At 19.4% G+C, this 21,633-nt stretch overlaps 4 protein-coding genes across 4 annotated transcripts; all 4 read left to right on the top strand.

Moving 5' to 3' along the window:
• Positions 1-702: 702 nt before the first annotated feature.
• Positions 703-1,640, top strand: MKS88_000375 (uncharacterized protein; the record flags this gene model as incomplete). Its single annotated transcript, XM_067214746.1, has 2 exons — positions 703-789; positions 927-1,640. The coding sequence occupies 2 exons, from the start codon at positions 703-705 to the stop codon at positions 1,638-1,640; spliced, it is 801 nt and encodes a 266-aa protein (XP_067075615.1).
• A 2,575-nt stretch (positions 1,641-4,215) lies between these two features.
• On the top strand, positions 4,216-5,209 carry MKS88_000374 (uncharacterized protein; the record flags this gene model as incomplete). The annotated part of the gene is made up of 2 exons (XM_067214735.1): positions 4,216-4,302; positions 4,424-5,209. 2 exons carry the CDS (start codon positions 4,216-4,218, stop codon positions 5,207-5,209), a joined length of 873 nt encoding a protein of 290 aa, XP_067075614.1.
• Positions 5,210-15,648: 10,439 nt separating this feature from the next.
• Positions 15,649-16,701, top strand: MKS88_000373 (uncharacterized protein; the record flags this gene model as incomplete). Its single annotated transcript, XM_067214724.1, has 2 exons — positions 15,649-15,735; positions 15,862-16,701. 2 exons carry the CDS (start codon positions 15,649-15,651, stop codon positions 16,699-16,701), a joined length of 927 nt encoding a protein of 308 aa, XP_067075613.1.
• Positions 16,702-20,162: 3,461 nt separating this feature from the next.
• Positions 20,163-21,036, top strand: MKS88_000372 (uncharacterized protein; the record flags this gene model as incomplete). Its single annotated transcript, XM_067214713.1, has 2 exons — positions 20,163-20,237; positions 20,365-21,036. The coding sequence occupies 2 exons, from the start codon at positions 20,163-20,165 to the stop codon at positions 21,034-21,036; spliced, it is 747 nt and encodes a 248-aa protein (XP_067075612.1).
• Between the last annotated feature and the right edge of the window lie 597 nt (positions 21,037-21,633).

Here is a 21,633-nt window from a genome sequence, read left to right as displayed (position 1 = left end):
ATTAATCCTACTTTCTAGGTACGTTATATTGCATAACGCTTAAAATTACATTAATAGGGAACAAAACATGTATTAAGATAAATATATCACACAATGTTGTGCTAAATATCCTTTTTCACTTATTAATACTATCATTATCATGTTATAATAATTAATATTGTTTAATAATAGTTTCTTCTAGAACTTTATTTTAATAAAATTAAAATAATAAATATGATAACACTGTAAAATTAATTTTTATTATCTAAGCGTAGAGAACTATGTATTATCTACATTCTATACTCTATACGTTTCATTTTATATATAAAAACTCAATATTTGGAAATATTAAAATAATGTATATAATTTTTGTTTTTCATTCTTAATAAGATTATTAAAAAAATAATTTAATTAGTGTAATATATTAATATCTATATTTTAAATGTTTTTTTACAAGTTCAAATTATTTTATTTTAATGAAATTTTTTATTTCTAACAATTTTTAAGATAAAATTATATAATGCATTATTAATTTTTTTTTTCTTAGTCATTGATATAAAATATATTATAGCTATATAATTTTTATTATGTTTCTATTAAAAAAAAACAATAGTACAAAAACATTTTATAGGTAAATATAGCATCCTTTATTATAAAAAATATATTATGTTATCACTAATTTTGTCGTTACAATATATATTAGAATAATAAAATTTTTATATCATGTATCAAAAAAATAAGCCACTATATATCATTAAATTTTATATGTTTATCCTTTTTAATTGGATATATCATTTTTGCAATGATATGGTATAACAATATTATTTACGAGTATCTTACTTATTCTTATTTTCCCCATTTTATTTGTATTAATATATATATCGTTTTCTTGCATCATACTATTCATTATGTTAAAAAGATAATATTTACCATTTATTTTTTTTTAGAATAGGTTTAACGAATCTTTGGATGAAATCTGTAAATTTGATAAAAAATTATATATAGGAAATAATAGATTATTGGCAAAATATAAACAGAATAAGGATTTAAACATTTCAGGATTAAAAGAAAATATACCATATAATACAGATTATGAAAAAAAAGATATATCCAATAACGAAAGGGGTGCTAAAGGAAAAAACAAATGGTCAAATAGAAATTTATTAAATAAGGCTCAATACTATACAGAGGTCGTGGATTATAATAATGGAATGTTTGATGGAAAGCATTTCCATTTTGAAAAAAAATGGATAAAAAAAAAAGATTATGACACTTTTCTTGAAAAAAACAGGAGAATTAAAAATATAGCTTTAAAAAAAATAAAATTTAGAAATTACGGATTTGGAATTGCTATATTCTTTTTTTTCTTCTTAATGGGAATAGGGTTACCCATATTACGTGCGTATGAATCAGCTGAGGGGGCAATTTTTACACCATTTAAAACTTGTTGGGAATTTATTTATAATATATTAGGCCTAGCGAACGATGCAAAATCTCAAACTCCGAAAGCAGCAGTCCCAGGAGTAGAATATTTTTATTTAGCAATATTTGTCTTCCTTATCATTTTATTATCTGTCTCACTTATAGTAACTATTCCTAAGATCTTAAGAAATAATGAAAAATATGAAAAAATTAAGTTAATAGCTAAATCATATGAATAATAATATGTATTATGTAAAATTGTTATTATTATGAAATAATATTCCTCATATCTTTAATGTTATATTCTTAATAAATATAAATATGTTTATCATAATTTCATAAGTATATGTATATAAGCCTAAGATGTTTGATGTACCATAGTAAACAATTAAATTCTCATTTTTGTGGTGAATTAGAATATTTAACTTCTTAAGATATGATTTCTAATGTATTAATTATTCTTTATTAAATGTATTTGATATAATATATATATTTGTAAATTTATATGCATTTTTATAAAAAATGTATGTTTACTCTTTAAAATGAATGTAAGCTTTCAGAACATATACACCTTTTTCGAATATTGCGATAATTTATATTTTAATAAATAAGTACTTTATATTTTATATCTTGTTCTAGAGCAACATTATTCATTGTTTTCTTTATTAAGTGAATGTGCTATAATTTTCATGTTAACTATAAATGTTACTTGTTCTGTATTTTATGAAATGGATTGGATATATTTATTTATGTTTATATATGTATATATACATATATATATATTTAATTTATGTAAAAGCTTAATATTTATTTTATATGATAGATTTTATGTAATATATTTTACTGAATATACTAATTATAAAAACGTTTCTTAACAGAATTAAAATTTCTTTGAATAATATAAATGTGAAATAATAGATATATAAGGAAAAAAATATTTTAGTTAAATAATGATTATATAAGTGCTTACTATATTAGGAATTAGAAGCCAGTACTTTTAAAGTATGACTTAACCTTTATCATTTTATTATTTTCCTTAATTGCAGTTTTAGTTTAATTTTGAACAAAATATTTAATTATATATTATATTAGAATAAATAAATAAATATAATATATATATTTTTTTATTGTTTTTCGAATTAAATGATTAATTTAATGAATTAATTTATATAATCAATTAATATATAATATGTACAGATCACTTCTTTTACCATCTGATAAACGTGAATTTCTAATAAATTATTTTAAGTTTGAAAAGGTTTGAATTATCCTTAAATTTTATTAAAGTAAATATATGTTTTATACTAGCTTTTTATTATATATAGGTATTTATTTAAATATGGGTATTCTCTGTTCGTAGTTATCTATAAACATATTTACTAAAATTTTGATATTATTATGAATACATATCAAAACACATATAATATATATTGAACATTACTAATTCATTCATATTTATAAATATAATTTTTTATATAAAATTATAGTAAAAAAAACAAAATTCTTTCTTCATATAGAATTTGTAAATACAGGTCTATATTTGGGGCTTGGGGTTTAAGTTATTTCTAGGAATACATCAAAATCTATAAGTGCATTTTCTTATTCAATAAGAATATTAAATATTATATTTTTCTTATAGTGCAAAACTATGTTGTTCTAATGAATAAAAGAATGAGTAAATCTATTATGTTCTTATAAATTTTAATTAAGTTATTTTATGAAATTTATTACTAATAACTATGATAGGAATAATGTATTAACACTAAACATTATATAATTTTATTATTGATGGAATTAGATTAATACATAACACTAGGAACTCTATTCTGACTTGAAAACATTTAAAATGATAATTTAAGAATATTTTTTTTGTCATTCTGTTTTTTTCTACTATAATTTTTTTAAATATATATATATAGTTAAAAAAAATAAATACAAAAAGTAGGTGAACATAAAAATATTTCATCTATGTTAGTAATGGAGGAAAAAATTAAATAAAAATTATAATTTTCGTATATTCTTATGTAACCTAAAAAATTATAATTAATTTTAACCTTTAAAAAATATGTTGTTTTCTAGTTTTCGTAGTACACTACAAATTCGATATGTTAAACATTTTATAGACCACACAAAAATATTGTTTGTTTATTTGATTATTAATGTCAACACTATAAATAAACTAACACAAAATGTTGTAAAAAAAAAATTTTCTTTATTTATTATTACTCTTATTAAAATATCACAATAATTGTTATGATTATTAAATATTATCACGATTTTCCAAAATATGTAAATAAATTAAAATTCTTAGTAAATAACAAATTTTCTAAATTAGATATTATTATTTAAAAATATGGAATAATATATAATTTATAATATATACATTCTATAGTATATGTATTCTATATATTCTATATTATACATAAAATTAAATGTTATATATATTAATAAATCTTATATTTTCTTATTAATTTGTTTTATAAAAATACTAATAACGCTTTATTTATCTACCCTACTTCGCTATATTATTAAATTACATATTTTGAGTATTTAAGAACAGTGAAAATTATTTTGTTTTAAAGAAGAATAATTTTTTAAAAATAAAATTAAAAAAAATAGTTTTATATTATTTTTAAAGTTATTTTTGCTTTTCTTCATTATCAAAAAAATTAAACTCAAATACATTTCATTAAGTTCTTACAAAGCATTAATAAAATTACTTTGCATTATAACAGCTATCCTATATTATTAGGTGATTATATGATTGATAATTATTTCTTCCACTTAATAAGTTAGGTTATGAAAATATATATCATGGAACAAGAAATTAAGTTACCTATTTTTATTAAAGTTTCTATTTTTATCTTTTTTAGTGCGATATGTCATTTTTTCAGTTATATGGTATTATAACATAAAGAAACATATATTAATTATATATTTAGTGTTTAATATTTATTAACGCTGTTATTCAGTATGAGAATATTTTTTTATATAAATAATAAATATTTTCTTTGTTTTTCAGAGTATCTTTGACAAGTTCCTGTGTGAGAAACAAACCATTGGAAGTAAATTAGATATAAAAACTTATAGATTACTTGCAGAATGTAAACAGGATAAATATTCAAATGTTTTATATTTAAAAAAAGAGATGCCTAATAATATAATGAAAAACGAAAAATATATATATATGAACGATAAGGGCGATAGACGAAAAATGAAACAACAAGATGTACGTTCACTAAATAATACTGGAGACCATAAACTGTGTAAGAAAAATAAGTCTAATATATTTGAGACAATAAAATTATCCCATATGGAAAAAAACATATTCAAAGAACTTGATTTTGAAGATTTTCTTAAAAATAACAGGACAATTAGTTACAAAACTTACAAAAAAATAATACGTAAAAAATTAGCATTACGATTTTCTGTACCTTTATTATTGTTATTATTGTTATCATTATCGATGATAATAAATATTTCTTGCTTTCGTTTTATTATAAAGGGGTTGTTTGATACATTGCGTTTGTACCTTGGAGGTTCGTGGTACGGTTCTTTAAATAGCTTATTGAAAAATTCTACTTTAGGTTTTTTATTTAAGTCTGAGAAAACAATAAAATTAATTAAGGGAAGCCGTATTTCGGAGACCATAGATGACTACGATTACGTATATGGCTTTTTTAGGTATCTATTATGTTTAATATATTTAATAGCTTTCTTAATATTAGGTGTAACACTTATATTAGGAATCGTTTACTACCATAAAAAAGTAAAAAAATATCAAAAAATTAAGTTCATAAAAAAGTAAAATGTAAAAAAAGGAATATGTTTCCTTATATGAAGAAATATTTAGTATGACATAACACTTGTAATATCATTAGTTCTATGCTTAATAAATGTAATTATAGCTGCTTAAATTTTATAAACAAGCCTATATATAAGTAGACTTTTTTATATTCAAATATAAATTATGTTGTTAGTTTTTTAATGAATTTGAATGTATTAATATTTTTCAATTTGCATTACACAGTATTTTTTAAATTTCATTAATTATATTTTTCATAATATGATTATATGTCCTTACATAAATGGATTTTTATAGAAAAATTATATTTGTGCATTGAAATAATTATATGATGGCAAAGTTCATATAATTTTGTTGAATGATTGTGATAATTTATATTTTATCTAAAAAGGTCTGCTTTCTATTTCATATGTAGTTCTAGTTAAAAATATTTATATTTTCAGATTATAAAGAAAATGTAATATTATCTTTAAATTATAATTAAATGGTTACTTCTTAGTATTTAATAAAAGCAAATGAATATTATTTGTTGTTTTGATATATAAATATATATTCTTTGCTTATTAGAAATATTATATTTATTTTATAAGATGCGTTTTATATGAAATATATTATAAAAATTAATAACTGTAAACAACATTTTAATGCACTTTTAGTTTTTTTTGATTAATATTGATTTATATATATACAATACAAAAATATCTTTATTAAATTTTGATTATTTATAATATGTTACAAAATTGCAGATTCTCTATCTTCACGATTAAGATGAAAATTCAGAATTATTTATTATTAAACTTAATTTTGGTGTTAATACATTCAGCTAAGTTTAATTTAATATATATTATATTGAAAATTTATATATGAATAAATAAATTATATATATTTTTCTATTTTTGACATTATTAAAATACTAAATGGATGAATTTATTTTTTACATATATTAATATATATATGTATAAATAATTTTATTTATCTTCCATATAATAGTAATATCTTAAATATATGTATGCGTCAGTAAAAAGCTAAGGTGTCGTTATATGTAATGAAAAAATAAATATTTCTTTACTACATTATAATAATATGTATGTACTTTTTTATATATACTTCCGATTCTTCATGTATATATATACGTATATTTTAAATTGACAATTAATAATACATTTATAAATATAGCAATAATTTTATAAATAAAATTAAAATAAAAAATTGCCATTGATATTTTATAGAACATTTCTACGTCCACAGTGTTGTGTTTTTGGTTGAATAAATTTTAATTATTTCTATTCAAAATTATTACGCATTTTTGTAGAAGATTTAATTAATTGTGATGCATATTATTTCGCATGAAGCTCTTTTTCTAGTTTTTTTCATAACTAAAGTTAATATGTTACGTTTTCCTTTATATAAATTCAAATGAAAATTATAAAATAATGATAATGAATGTTGCAGTTATCGCCTTCGTTTACGATTGAAACGTAATTTTTCGTTAGTGAAATAATACACATATATATATGTGTTTGCAAAAATATACTAATGAGAAAGAGAATATGAGATTAATATATATGGACAATTCTGCATTCGGAAAGGGAAAAAACTGCTAAAAGTATTTTTAATAAAAAAAAAAAAATATATATATATATTTTTTTTTTTATAACATTAGGTATTACTATATATTATTAAAATATTTCTTCTGTGTACAATATATATATATTTATGTACAATAATTACAAGCAGATAATATTTTTTTTTAGTTCAATTTATATGAAATAAAAAGAAACAAGGCACAATTATTGAAAAATAGCATGTTTCATTATTTCATAATGTTACAAGTATAGATATATAAGAAAAATTAATTTAGTACATATTCAGTTATAATACATTGTATAATATTACATGTTATATTATTAGATTTATATTTTTAAATATACATTTGTAGTTGTCATATATATTAAAAGTATAAAAATATTTCTATTACATTTTTTTTTTTTTTTTTCTATAACTTTTTAACAATGAATTACGTTAAATTTTTCAATTTTTTTTTTTAAAAACTTTTTATTGCATATTTTTTAATAGTGCATAACTCTTAATAATTAGAAGCTTACATATTGTAGGAGACAATTGAAAAATATAATTAAATTAAAGGAAGAACGTTTCCACAAGGTAGAAAAGAGACGAACAATATTAAAGTATTATTTATTATAGGATATAAAATCTACTTTCATGTAAACATTTGAATAATTATATGAAAAACTAAAATAATAAGAATTTTTGATACAATTAAAATAACTTATTTTCCAGGTATTTATTCTAAGTTTTTGATAGAACTCATATTCTTTTACTTATGTTTTTATAATATACGTAAAGCTATATGTATGGCAGCAAATTTCATTGTTGCAAGACCCTAAATATCAAGTTAATAAAATATTTTTAGTACATAGAGATTTAAAACAGAGATTCAAGTTAAATGGTTTGCAAACAAAAAAAGAGAAGAAACTTATTTTGAACCTCCTCCTAGTAAAGTTTTTAATTTACTTATATAATTATTACACTTTAATGTATATGTATATTCATATTGTTTTTTCTTAATATTGTTTAATTTGTTCTCGAATATATGCTTGTACATGTGATAAATATTATAAATTACACATGTACATGTATCTCTAAAATGTTATTTACGACATATTTTCACTTCGATCGTTGGTTTCACCTTTTTATTTCTCACTTTTACTTGGTTTTATATGCCTTTCTTTTCCTTTATAGTTAATGAATGAAGCATTGAAATTAAAAAACAAAAAGTTACTAAATTTTAATAGAATATTAAGAAGAATTTTTAAAAGAAGTTAATGTATGAATCTCATGTTTCCATTGTAACATCTTCTATGAGTTATTAATATAATATTGAAGTGATATATAATTTTTTTTGATATAAATAATTATAATTGTAAAAATTATTTTATTTCTGAGATAGTGTACTTTTTTTCATTTTAGTTTTAATTAATTATGCAATGTGCCGGTAGAAATTTTATTAATTATAAAACGGAGTGCTTCGAGAATTAATCGTATAAGTACTGTAAGAAAACACTATTATATATATGAACAATTTTTATTTTTTTTTAAGTTTACATGTTTTTCTATTAGGACTACTTATTGATCGATAACGAATGTTAATCTGAAATAAGAGAGAATGGAGAAGAAAAAAAATCATATCTGACATGCACATGAAAAAGTGTTTCAAAGAAAAAGAAAATGAGAAAAATAAAAAAAAAAAGTAAGAGAACATGAAATATGACAAATAATAATGCAAACTTATATGAATACCTACAAATTATAAAAGCATACCCCCCCTTTTTTCCAAGGTTCAAATATCAATTACAAATATGTTTTTTTAAAAACGTATATAGATACCATTATAAAAGATTTATATAAAAAAGAAATAAAAAGAAGAAAGTAATACGTTAACGTCACTTTTATAATTTATCTTTTCTTTCCTTAGTTTATATGTATAAGTAAAAATCCGAGAAAATAAGCGTCTAATTATAATAATTTTGGAGAAATGTAGATATAAGAATTAAAAAAAAATTTCTTCAAAGAATTTATATATGTTATGCTACATCTATGTCATGAGTATATATGTGTATATACGTATGTGTATATGTGAATATACGGATGCAAGTACATGAATTTTATAAGTTGGTTTATCCATATATATATTTGTACATATGGACATTCCTAAATTTCATAAGATGCATATTCATTTTTGTGACTATTACTATATTTTGACTTATATGACAATCTTATTAATAGTATGAATAGAAGTATATTCTGCTGCGCAGAATGAAAAGATAATTAGAAAAAATAAACGCTATAAAAAGTATTTTATATGGTGGGTTTTATCTATGTGCCCTAATAATATTTTTCTGAACAGTTTCTTATTATCACCAAGCTTCATATGTATACACGTAAATTTTTTTTGTATTGTCTGCATTAGAAGAATATTTTTTTAAAAACTCTAACGTATAATTAAATCATTTGAAACAAAATATATTTAATAAAGCATGTATGCTGGATATGTGATTTTATGTATATATATAAATCAATTAGTTTGAGTACGAAATTGTGTGCATGATTATGTGGGTATATAAGATAGCATTATTCATGTGGAAACATGTATTTATGCATATAACGCGTATGTATATATGTATTTGTTGTTTTTTGTTTTTTGTGTACTAGCTTTACATGGATATTTTAGATTGTTTATATTAAAAAATTGTAAGTGCACGCACATATATATGTATGTGCGTATAAAATTTTGCATGTCGGTAATTTATTTACATGTTATTTTTCACATTAACGCCTTATGCTTCCACGTACATGTGCCCATGTAGACGTTTTTGTATATGAGATAGAATAAGCCGAATGATAGAACTATTACATATTACAAGGGAAAATATCATTAATGTATGAAGGTCACTAAAAAAGGTATTCCACCTAAGGATGTTAAGAAAAGAAAGAAAAAAATATATATATGATAAGGCAATTAAATGTGTTGTTGAATATATTAATTAGTTGTGTAGATTATTAAATTAAGAATAGTTCCATTTTATATTATATCAGAATTGTAAATTTATATTTGATTACCTTTATTAAAGGTTCTTATAAAAGTTTTTATTTAGTTTACTAGTTGCAAGCATTCTCAAAACATGAATTGGAAAGTAGAAATTGGAATAGCATAAAATACAAAGGTAAAAAACGAAATTGTAATAATTATTGGTTTGTCGGAGTTCTATGAATATATTTTACATATACTTATATATGTACATATGAATAAGGAGGGCATACGTGCGTATGCACATGTTTATGATATTCGACACATATTAACAAGTATGTAAGGAAGTGTAAACAAGTAGTAATAAAAAATATGTACAAAAAACTTATTTATGCATATATGCATATGATGAATTTATATATATGGAACTAAAAGCAAAAAGGAAATTACGCTATAATTGTTTTTTTATTTTTCTGTAATCATTACATTAGAGTAATGAATGTAAATGTATTGACAATATGAAAAGATTCAGTATGTCTTAAAAAAAATAAATTAATTAGTATAAATAAATATCAGAGTAGTGCTTGAGTAGGAAGAAATACATATAGATATAAAATATAATGGTCCTCATATAAGGGACTATATTATCAAATATACATATATGCGAACACAATTCATAGAATTTATAGTTTTAATAGTATTACAAAATAGGTATATTAGTTCTATAATAAAGGTTATTATAAAATTATTACTAAATGGAACAATAGGAAAATAATACTTTAACTGGAAATATATATAATTTACGTTATTTAACATTAATTTATTTTAAAATAAAATATTGAAGTTAAAAATGCCATATATATCATTATTATTACAACATAAATAACATCATTAATTAGAAGAAATATAATTTATTAATGTAATAATAATATTTATGAGCACTTATTACTGCAAGTTACGTTAAATTTACAGTAAATAATAATTAAAGAATTAATATTAATAAACATATATATATGGAAATTCGTAGATGTATGACTATAAAATAAATATTTATATTTAATAATACAATTAATTAATGTCGTATACATTTACTAAAGAACAAATTAAGTATTTCAAAACAAAATGAAAATTCGTTATTGATAATTCTTTTAGTTTTCTGAATGTTCATTTTTATGTAATTTAAATTGACGTGAATATATTCAATTAATATAATATGTATAAAATATTTAACAAAAAAACTAAAGCTACTAAGAATTATCGGTTGGATTAGTTACATAAAAGCTTAGAAAGTAATTATTAAAAGAAAGCTCATATGCTAATGTAAATTTTATAATTAAATAAATTTTATAATAGGTAGTATTAATTGCCAAATTGTGGTGTTATCCTTTTTTATATAAAAACAAGTTTGTAAACTTTGAAAAAGTTTATATAAATGAAAGAACCATGTAAACGTTTTAAACTAAAAGTATTATTAATTATGTTTATATCTGAATATATAAATATATGTAATGTACATATATAAGAAAACATAAAATAAAATAATAATTATCTTATTTTTCTGTAATTCTACAGGGTAATATATATTATGTAGAATATGCAAAATTTTAAAATATTTTATATTTATTTATAATTAATTATTTTTTAGAAAAGTGCATTAGTTACCCAGGTTAATATCAATTTATTATTATAAAATTAAGATAATATATTTATGATGTTACATTTTTATAATTATCTATGTTTACTATATTAAACACACCGTATGGTATATAAATAATGTTGATTTAATACGTACATTTCTTTAAAAGTCTAATTTATTTTATATGAGTAGTTTAAATAACAGCTAAAATTTAATATGTTATGTTAAGAAATATTTATTTATATACCAATAAAAATAATATGTATTATTATTTCCTCTATGAAAGTAACAAAAACGAAAGTAATTCATAATTGTTTTTTTTAAATGTTATTATATGTTATATTACATATTATATACTATCTTTTAAATCTTCTTAATTATCCTATTTTTTGATGTAAATTAATTTGTTTAAAATAGTTTTTTTATTATAATTTTTTTTTATTTATAATCATAATTAATAAATATGTTTTCATATTACATATAATCTTGCATGGTTATTATGTTTTTTTAATATTACCATTGCTCTATATATTATAAATTAATATTTTTAAAAAAAAAAAAATAAAAAATGAAAAAATAGATATTAATTCTTAAATATAATAAATTTTATTTTAGTAATAATGAATAAAATAATTTTTTTTTAATTATATAGAAATTATAGTATTCTATTTATAATAATAATATATAATTTTGTAAAAGAGTTAAATTGGATAGAACTCTTTAAAATGTTAGAATTATTTATTTGAATTAAATATTAGAATACAATTTTAAAATTATTCTAGTACAAATATTCTGCATGTTATATGTATGTGCAAATATTAGATTATAATTTGTGCTATAAATATAAAATTTTCTTTTAATTATTTCTTTCCATCCTATGAATACTTTTATATACAATACAATAATTTGCGTTCTTTGATTGTAAAATAATGTTTAAAAGGTATAAAAGATACGGACATATAAGCTTATTATTAGGATGTTCATCTAAAATGTAATAAGTATATTCCTGACATATGCTAAAATGCTTATGCTGAACACAACTAATTTTTTTTTCTAATTATAAAATAAAATTTCTGTGTACGAGAAAAGTCATTTTATTTCTTTTCTGAAAAGTATAAATAACAAAAATTTAGAACTGTTCTGTTAGGCTATGAATATATATATACTTTTTAAAAATTCATTAATATAATTAGTTTTCCTGAATATCATTTTCACATAGCTTTTATATAAATAAGTTTACTGGAAGTATTTATAAAAATATTTTTAAAAGCATCTGAGGTTTTTTGTACCTTGCATTTTATTTATGCAATTTAATTTTTTTTTAAAAAATAAAATAAAATAGCCACAGAAATTACTATAAAACTATGTCACTAACTTGTCAATATGCTATAGGATTTTTACCTATATAGATGAATTATAAAGTTAAATAAATCCAATTTTAATGGAAAAAATAAATATTTTATATTAGCAAAATCGCTTATATTTATCTTTTTTAATTGTATATGTCCATACTTAATATGTGCAGTATAGTACGTTAGCATGAAATTTACTTTATGTTTTTGATGCTGCATGTTATATAAACATAAGTTTATTTATAAGACAGTTTTCATTGTTCGTAAGCAAATTTATCACATTATAAATAATAAAGAAAATTACTTTTCATTGTAATACACTTTTTATATGCCTTTAGACAATTATAATTGTGGGAATGGAATTTTTGACTCAAAACTTGTTATATTATTTTCAGAAAAAGAGAAGAGAAGAAATAAAATAGAAATAAAGATGTTATATGTTGATGTATATGGTGATCCATACAATGAAGAGGTAATGTTGAATTAAAAGATGATAGAAAGAATTAGTGTAAAGATAATGGCAATTAGAGAAATGCATCTAAAAAATTATTCATGAAATGAATATCTGTTATATTCAAGTCATATGTAGTGCTAGATATATTTCTTTTAAATAACTATAAGGAATATTTATTCTTATGCATAAAAGCAGAACATACACCTGTTCTATTAAGAAAGAACGTTTAAAACCTTAAGAATGAATGAGTAATACTTTATAATTTACTCCATGGAATACTTTTTGTTTATAAAATTTTCATTAGTTTTTTATCTCTTATTTAATTGGAAAATCTTTAATATATATTAGGGCGAGCATTACTGACATAATTATTTAATTATCAAGAGGAGTCGCAACTGTACTTCTGTTAGTCACCTTTTAAACATTTTAATGTTTTATGTGCTGTTATAATTATTAAATAAGCCACTGAAGTAGGATGAGTTAAAACTTAAGCCTACTAAAAAATGACAGATTTTTTTCAGAAATATTTTTTTCATGTATGTAATGATTTTTACTTATATGCTTAATGAAAATAAGTTAACAAAATTTAATTGTTGCATACTTATAAATTATTTCTTATAGAATGTATATATTTTACAAGTATATGTTTGTACATAAAAGTAAAAAGACATATATTAAATAATATTAGCAGTCCAAATGTTTCTATATTTCATTTGTATTACAATAAATTATCCTGAACACATATATATAATATATCTTTCTTAATTTAATAAAATGTGCAATTTAAATTTCCGCATAATTAGAATAAAAATAAGTCTTTTATATGCAAAAATTATTTATGTAATTGTTTCATTTGGATTTGTAATATAATATAATATAGGTGGGACTTTTAAGCTATTATGTAATATTGAAAATTATATAATTTCACTCGGTTAATGAAGTAATTTATATTTATAACAATTGCTCTTCTTTTTTATTTTTTAAAGTTTGTAAGTTTTCATTTTTTTCTTATTAATAAATGTATGAGATATTACATTTAATTTTAATATGTCTGAAATTTTTTTATTTAACAAAATATAATCTATTTCACTTTTTGTGTTAACATTTCATTTTTATTTAAATGCAAACATAGCGGAGAATCCTCATAAAAAAATATTTTGAAAATTACATGTTTAATAATTTATTTGATGTAAAAACCTATAAATAAATTTCTAGATTTTTTTATAGTTCAGGTATGAAATTATAATTAAATAATAATATTATTTTCCTTTTAAAATTATTTATTAATAGAACATTATCAATTTCAGAATACATGAAGCTTTATATTTAAATCAGGACTTCTATAAACATTTATCATTTTACGTTTTATCCTATGTAATTACGCGAGTTAATTATATTTTATATGAATAATTTAAATAGCTGTGATAATATATATGATAGCAAAAAATTATGTTTATGTATGAATTTGATATAATTAAACAAGAACGTTTTTCTATTAGCATTGTACTTAAGTCATTATAAATTATATAACTATTACTCTATTTTTATTTATTATATATCTTTTGAATATTTATATTAGCTAAAACAAGATATATATAAATAAACATAACAATTTACAAACTTTTCATTTATAAAAAATAATATAAAATATAACTATTTAAATTCCATACCCATCAAAAAATAATATTACAAACATAAAAGTATGGTCTTTATTTACCTTTGAAATTTACTGTTTTTTATTTGGTTACGTGATTTATCATATTTGACATTTAAAATATATTATAGATCATAAAAAGATGTGTATATTTATGGAGTATATAATTACAATACTACATATAATAATAAAAACAATTTGTACAAAATATTAATTTTTTGTTTTCTTCTTACTATTATTATGGTGGCATAATAATTAATATTTTTTTTAGAGATAAACAGTTTGTAAAATATATTATTCAATATGTTAGTATTATTAATAGGAAAATATCATTTAAATAAGTGACATTTCTCCTGATATGTAGGGGAAAGAATTATCTATATTCTCTACATTCTATATTCTCTATATACTCAATATATATAAATATTAATTAAAAAAATATATTTTTTTTTCTGATGAGCATTGATAAGAAAATTATTTAATTGTTTCAGTATAATAAAGGAATAATTTATGTACTTTGAATATCTATTAATTAACTAAATTTGTATTCTTTTAATTAATAGCATTTTTTCAAAAACTATTTTAATAGAAAAATTTTATAGTTTGTTTCTGAAATTATTTTTTTTTTTTTATCTGTTGTAAAATTAATTGTACTTAAAAACTTTTTATTATGATTTTACGAAAAAATAAAAGAAATCGCGTTAATTAAAAAATAACAGTGTTCTTTATCATTCAAAGAATATTATATTTTTAACTGAATCCTAGTTTAGTATATTTTAATTTTAACGTTCTCTATAATGAAGCAAAAAATTAAGCCACTGTTATTTATTAAAATTGTTACATTTATTATTTTAAGTTGGATATATCAATTTGACGTTTATTTGGTTATAATAATTTTACATAAATTTTTATGTATTATTTGTATTTTTTGAGTTTTATTTTTGTTAGTACTTGTTTTTAGTATGGTATTATTTATTTGAATACATAATGATTTTTTTTTTTTTTTTTAGAGTATACATAACAAATCATTGTATGAATGCTATAGTTATCGTAGAAAAATGTATACAACAAATTATCGTTTATTGGCAAAATATAAGCAGGATAGAGATTTAAGTTTTTTCTGTTTAAAAGAAGATTCTCCAAATGGCGTGAACTATAAAGAAGATATATCTAGTAATGAAGAAGGTGAAGTAGGAAAAAAGAAACACATAAATGGAAGTTTATCAACAAATGCAAGACGCAATAAAAAAAGTCTGAAAAATAAATCTTGTATATTTGAAACAAAAAAATATTCCCATTTAGAAAAGAAAATATTCAAGGAACTTGATTACGTAGATTTTCTTAAAAGCAACAGGACAATTAGTGATAAGATTTACAAAAAAATATTGCTTAAAAGATGCGGATTACGAATAGCTTTACCTTTATTGCTGTTTTTGGTATTAGCAGTATCATTCATATTAGATAATTTTTGTGGATGTGGGCTTTCTCGTGGTTTGTTTAAATTAATAATTCTTCTTTCACCTTCCGTATCTGTTCAAAGTCTTGAAAGTAATCCATTTTTTTCTCATATTACAGATATTAAAAATTTATCAGAATTGTTTGAAAATAGTAATACTTCTTCCGCCTTTGTATACTTATATGCCTTTTTGACGAAGCCATCTCTAAATCCGTTCACACAAGCTTTGTCAAAATCCTCAGGTAAGATGAGAAACTATTGTGTATCAGGTTTTTTGGGATTCCTTATATATTTTGTGCCTATCTTCATATTAAGTATAATTCTTATATCAGGACTTATTTATTATCATAAAAAAGTTAAAAAATACGAAAAAATTAAATTCATGAAAAGGTAAAATCTGTAATAATAAATATTTTTTTTTCTATAATGAAGTCATTAATATGATTTAGTATACGCAGTATTTAGTATAGTATTGATAATACATACACTCATAATTGATTAAATTTTATAGACGTATGTATATAATACTGGTTTAATTGATATGTACCAGTAAAAAAAGGTATTTTTATTTTTTCTGTCACTTAGAATGTTTTAATATTTTTCAATTTCTAGTTTAAGTTATTGTCTCAGCTTAGTTGACTATTTTGATTTAATGTATGTAATTTTATATTTCAGTATATTCCTTCTAAGATTATGTACTTGTTCTTTATTATTAATATATAATAGGAAATTTGTATAATTTTATTTATTTTTTGTGTTAATTTATATTTTATCCATAAATAATACTTTTTTATATTTTTTTATCTGTTTATATTCTAAAATAAATAATTGTTGACTTATTATGAAAAATGTTTGATAATATTTAAATTTAAAAATACGTGTCTTGTTTTTTTTTCAATGATATGAAGAAAATGTATTTCGTTTTATTGATGTATATATAAAATACATAAAATAAGTTTTATGAGAATACATTATGGAACAATTTCATTGTAAATCACTTTTTACAGAATTTTTTTTTTTTTTTGAATGATAAAAAAAATAAAATGCAAAAATAAATAATAAAATATTTTTATTAAATTTAGGATACATATAATAGTTCAACATCTTCACAATTTTAAATATTCACAATTATATTTAGAGGTACTATGATTTATTAATTTATTATTGTGGTGAATTCTAGTATAAATTCTATATGACATAAATGAATTGAATATATATTATACTAAAAATTTATAAATATAGAACATATACCTTATATTTTTTACAATATTTAAAGTTTAAATTAATGAATTGAAAGTAATGATATATTAATAAATAATATGCGTAAATGCATTTATTTTTATTAGTATAGTAAAATTTGTAAGACATTTATATATACCTAAAAAGATAAAATATGATTAGAAGTAATGCATAAATACATAATTTTTTTACATTCATACAATAATTCGAAATTCTAATTTTTAATATATTTTCAAATGCTTTATGTTTATTTATATATTATGTAAATAATTAACATCATTTTAAAGATGTATAAAATTATATGCACTTCATATGGAAAATTGCTAATTAATTTATATTAATGAAGCTTCTTTTTTAAATTAAATGAAATTAAAAAAAAAATTATTTTTCTATAAATAATTCATGAGTATATTATATTCTTCTTTTTGATAACATGAGTTTTAATTAAGTCTATTAAAAAAAATATCTACATTTTTTGTAAAAGTTTTAAATAAGTGTAATAATATTATATTATGTATATTGAAGAATTTGCAAGCATTAAAAAATAAAAAGGCATAGTAATATTCTCATTGTAAATGCAAAAATATGTTAACTATATTTTATACGATAGTAAAAAAAAAAAAAATTTAATTACTTTAAATACTTATATATTTGAAAATTTCATAAACTGAAAGTATAATATATGTTGGTATAAATAATAGATTTATAAGATAATCTTGAAAAAAATAATATTGAATCAACAAATGAATGAAATAATAATAAAATGTTTATACCAATATATATATATATAATAGAACAGTTCACATATGATATATATATATATATATATTAAAAATACAGAAGAATAAATGTTTTATAAAGTAATTAATCTATTTTTTCATTATTATTTAATTTAGCAAAAACATAAATAATCTAGAAAATTATATTTTATTTTAAAAATAACTGCTCGAAAAACCTTTAGAAATCACGAATATTTCTAAAATAGAAAAAGTTATTTATAATTAATTGTTTAACATAATTAAAATAGAAAACGTACTTTTTATAATTTTAGAATTTATATATGGACGGTTTTACACTATAATTAGTAATATCTGATATGAGAAAAAGTGTTGAACGTTTAATTCATAGTAACAGTTCAAGGTAGATTAATAATAGCCTTCATAAAAGTCACGATAAATGCATGTATTGTGTAAATCTATGAAATTTTAATGACAACTTTTGTAATATAATTTTTCTAATATTTTAATTGTGATTTTGAGAAAATCCTATTTTCTAAGAACAATAACATTATGTTATATTTCAAACGATTAAATAAATTTTTATACCAAATACTATTTTAATATTTATCACTCCTAGTGTTTCAATGAATAAGGTAATAAATATTACTATATTATAAAATTTTGTTGTTAAATACATTTTTAAAATAATATTATTTATTTATATATTCAGGTCGATTTACTATTTTGTAACTTTGAAATGCGTTCGTAATCTTATATATTTGTGACAGAATAAATGAAAAATAACTTGTACGCTAAAAATTGCAGCAAAAAAATACTAAAAAATACATTTTAATAAATTGTATTATTATTCCTTCTTATTTGTTATGTATATATTATACGCAATATATATTATCCTTGTTTTTAAATTTACTTCTTCTGGAAAAATCTTGAATTAATGATAATGCATATGATATTTCTGTAGAAATTTTTGCCTTAACATATATTTTTCTTTTCCTTTTTTTTAAGATATTAGTATATCTTCTATGAGTATATAATTAATTAAAAAGAAATTAATGTTTTAGATATATGAATATTAAAAATTTTCATTTAGAAAATAAATGAATAAATTAAAAAGTATAACTTTTAAAATTTATTCTACAAAAAAAAAAAAAATTAGTTTGTATTTTCTTTGAGAATTCACAGTACTTCGTAGATTATGTAGATCTTATAAATTTGATTTTTTAAAAAAAATAGAAACACTAAACAATTTTATGTGTTTGAGTACTAATTAATAGAAGTGCTATAATTAACATTGTATATGTTATTTTTTTCTTTTATAATTAATATTATTATAATTTAACATAAATAATTTTTCAAAAATATGTTTACAAACTTTGAATTATTAATAGGATACCATTCTTAGAATTGATAATTGTTGTCCTATTATGTCGAGAAATATATTTTATATATTCTCTACATTCTGTATAATAGATAAACTTAATATTTACATAAAATAAGAAATCGCATATTTATCTTTCTATATATTCTGAAAATTATTAATAAAAGAATCGTTTAATTAGTTCACTACATTATATGAATAAATTATATATTGCATATATTTATAAATCAATTCAAATTTTTTTATTTTAATGAAAGTTTTTTTTATTGTATTAGAATTAAATTAAAAATCTCATAATCTATTTTTAAAGTTATTTTACTTTGAATATGTGGAAAAGCACAATATATTCATGTATATTTACTATATGTTTACGAAAAAATAATAAAAATAATTTTTTCAATATAGATTTTCATATCACTAGAAGAATATAATAATATTATTAATTTTTTCTTTACTTAATGTATTGAAATATTTAGCATGTATATATTGAAAATAAATATGAAGATAATTTTATTTAGTAATATTGGTGCGTTTATTCTTTTAACTTGGATATATCATTTTAACATTGATGTGGTATGATAAAGTTATTTAAATATTTTTGTATTATTCTTAACTTTTATGTTTTATATTTATTAATAATATTTTGTAACAATAGTTTATTTATATATTTAAATAATAAATATCTACCTTGTTCATTTAGAGATATTTTAGTAAATTTTTGGATGACAATTATTACCATAGCAGTAAATTAGATGCAAGAACTTACAGATTACTAGGAAAATATGAAAAGCTCAAAGATTCAAAAATTGTATATTTAAAAAAGGATGTACCACATAATGTAAAATACGAAAAAAAAAATATACGTAATAATGAAAAATGGACCGAAAAAAAAGAACATAATAGAAATTTATTGAATAAGGCTCATTATTATACTCAAGTTACAGATTACAATAATGGAATATTTGATGGGAAATATTTCCATTTTGAAAGAAAATGGATTAAAAATAAAGATTATGAACATTTTCTTGAAAAGAAAAGAAGAATTTGTGATATATCCTTAAGAAAAATAAAACTTAGAAAATACAAATTTGGTGTTACTCTATTTTTACTTTTTTTCTTTTTGGGAATAGGATTATCCGTATTACCAGTATTACCATTTATGAAAACTGTAGATGGATGGATAGAAAAGGACTCATTATTAAAAGGCTTGCATAGCGCTATAAAACAGGCAGGAGAAAAAGGGATGTTCTATATTTATATAGGATTATTCAGTATAATTATGATAAAATTATCGGTAATAGTTATAATAGTGATTTATAAGATTTTAAGAAATAATGAAAAATACAATAGAATTAAGTTAATGACGGAGTAAAATGAATAAAAATGAATGTTTATCTTTCTGTAAAATCTTTAATATAAAGTAATAAATTAAACAGCTTTATTGATATACTTAATATGCATATATATTTTTTCTAATGTATTATAATGCTACATGTATGTCTAGTCTCTTTGATACACAGTAACAAAAATATATGTTCTTCCTTTTTTGTCGATTTTAATGTATTATTGTTTTAGAATTTTTATTTTCAAATATTATTATAGCTTAAATATTATGGTGTTGCACATATATTTATGAGTTTAAATATATATCTATGAAATATATTTGGTTGTGCTTTAATAAGAATATATAATAGCACAATTTACATAATTATGTAGAAGTTGGATAATTTAGAAGTATACTAAACAATTATAATTTCTTTATTGTATCTCGTTAAGCATAAAATTATTATTTGATAAAGTTATTAAGAAAATTTTTTATTTTTAAATTAACAATGAATGTGTGCTATTTAGTATTTCATGAAAAAAAGTATATGTATTTCATTATGTTGATACATGTATATATATTTTTGTTTTTCTCATAGGAATGAACTTAATATTTATTGCATAAAATGCGTCCATGTAAAACATA

Source organism: Plasmodium brasilianum, chromosome 1 (assembly GCF_023973825.1).
Source record: "Plasmodium brasilianum strain Bolivian I chromosome 1, whole genome shotgun sequence".
Taxonomy (NCBI): domain Eukaryota; phylum Apicomplexa; class Aconoidasida; order Haemosporida; family Plasmodiidae; genus Plasmodium; species Plasmodium brasilianum.
The sequence above is the reverse complement of the archived record's forward strand: the minus strand, read 5'-3'. Positions and strand labels throughout refer to the sequence as shown.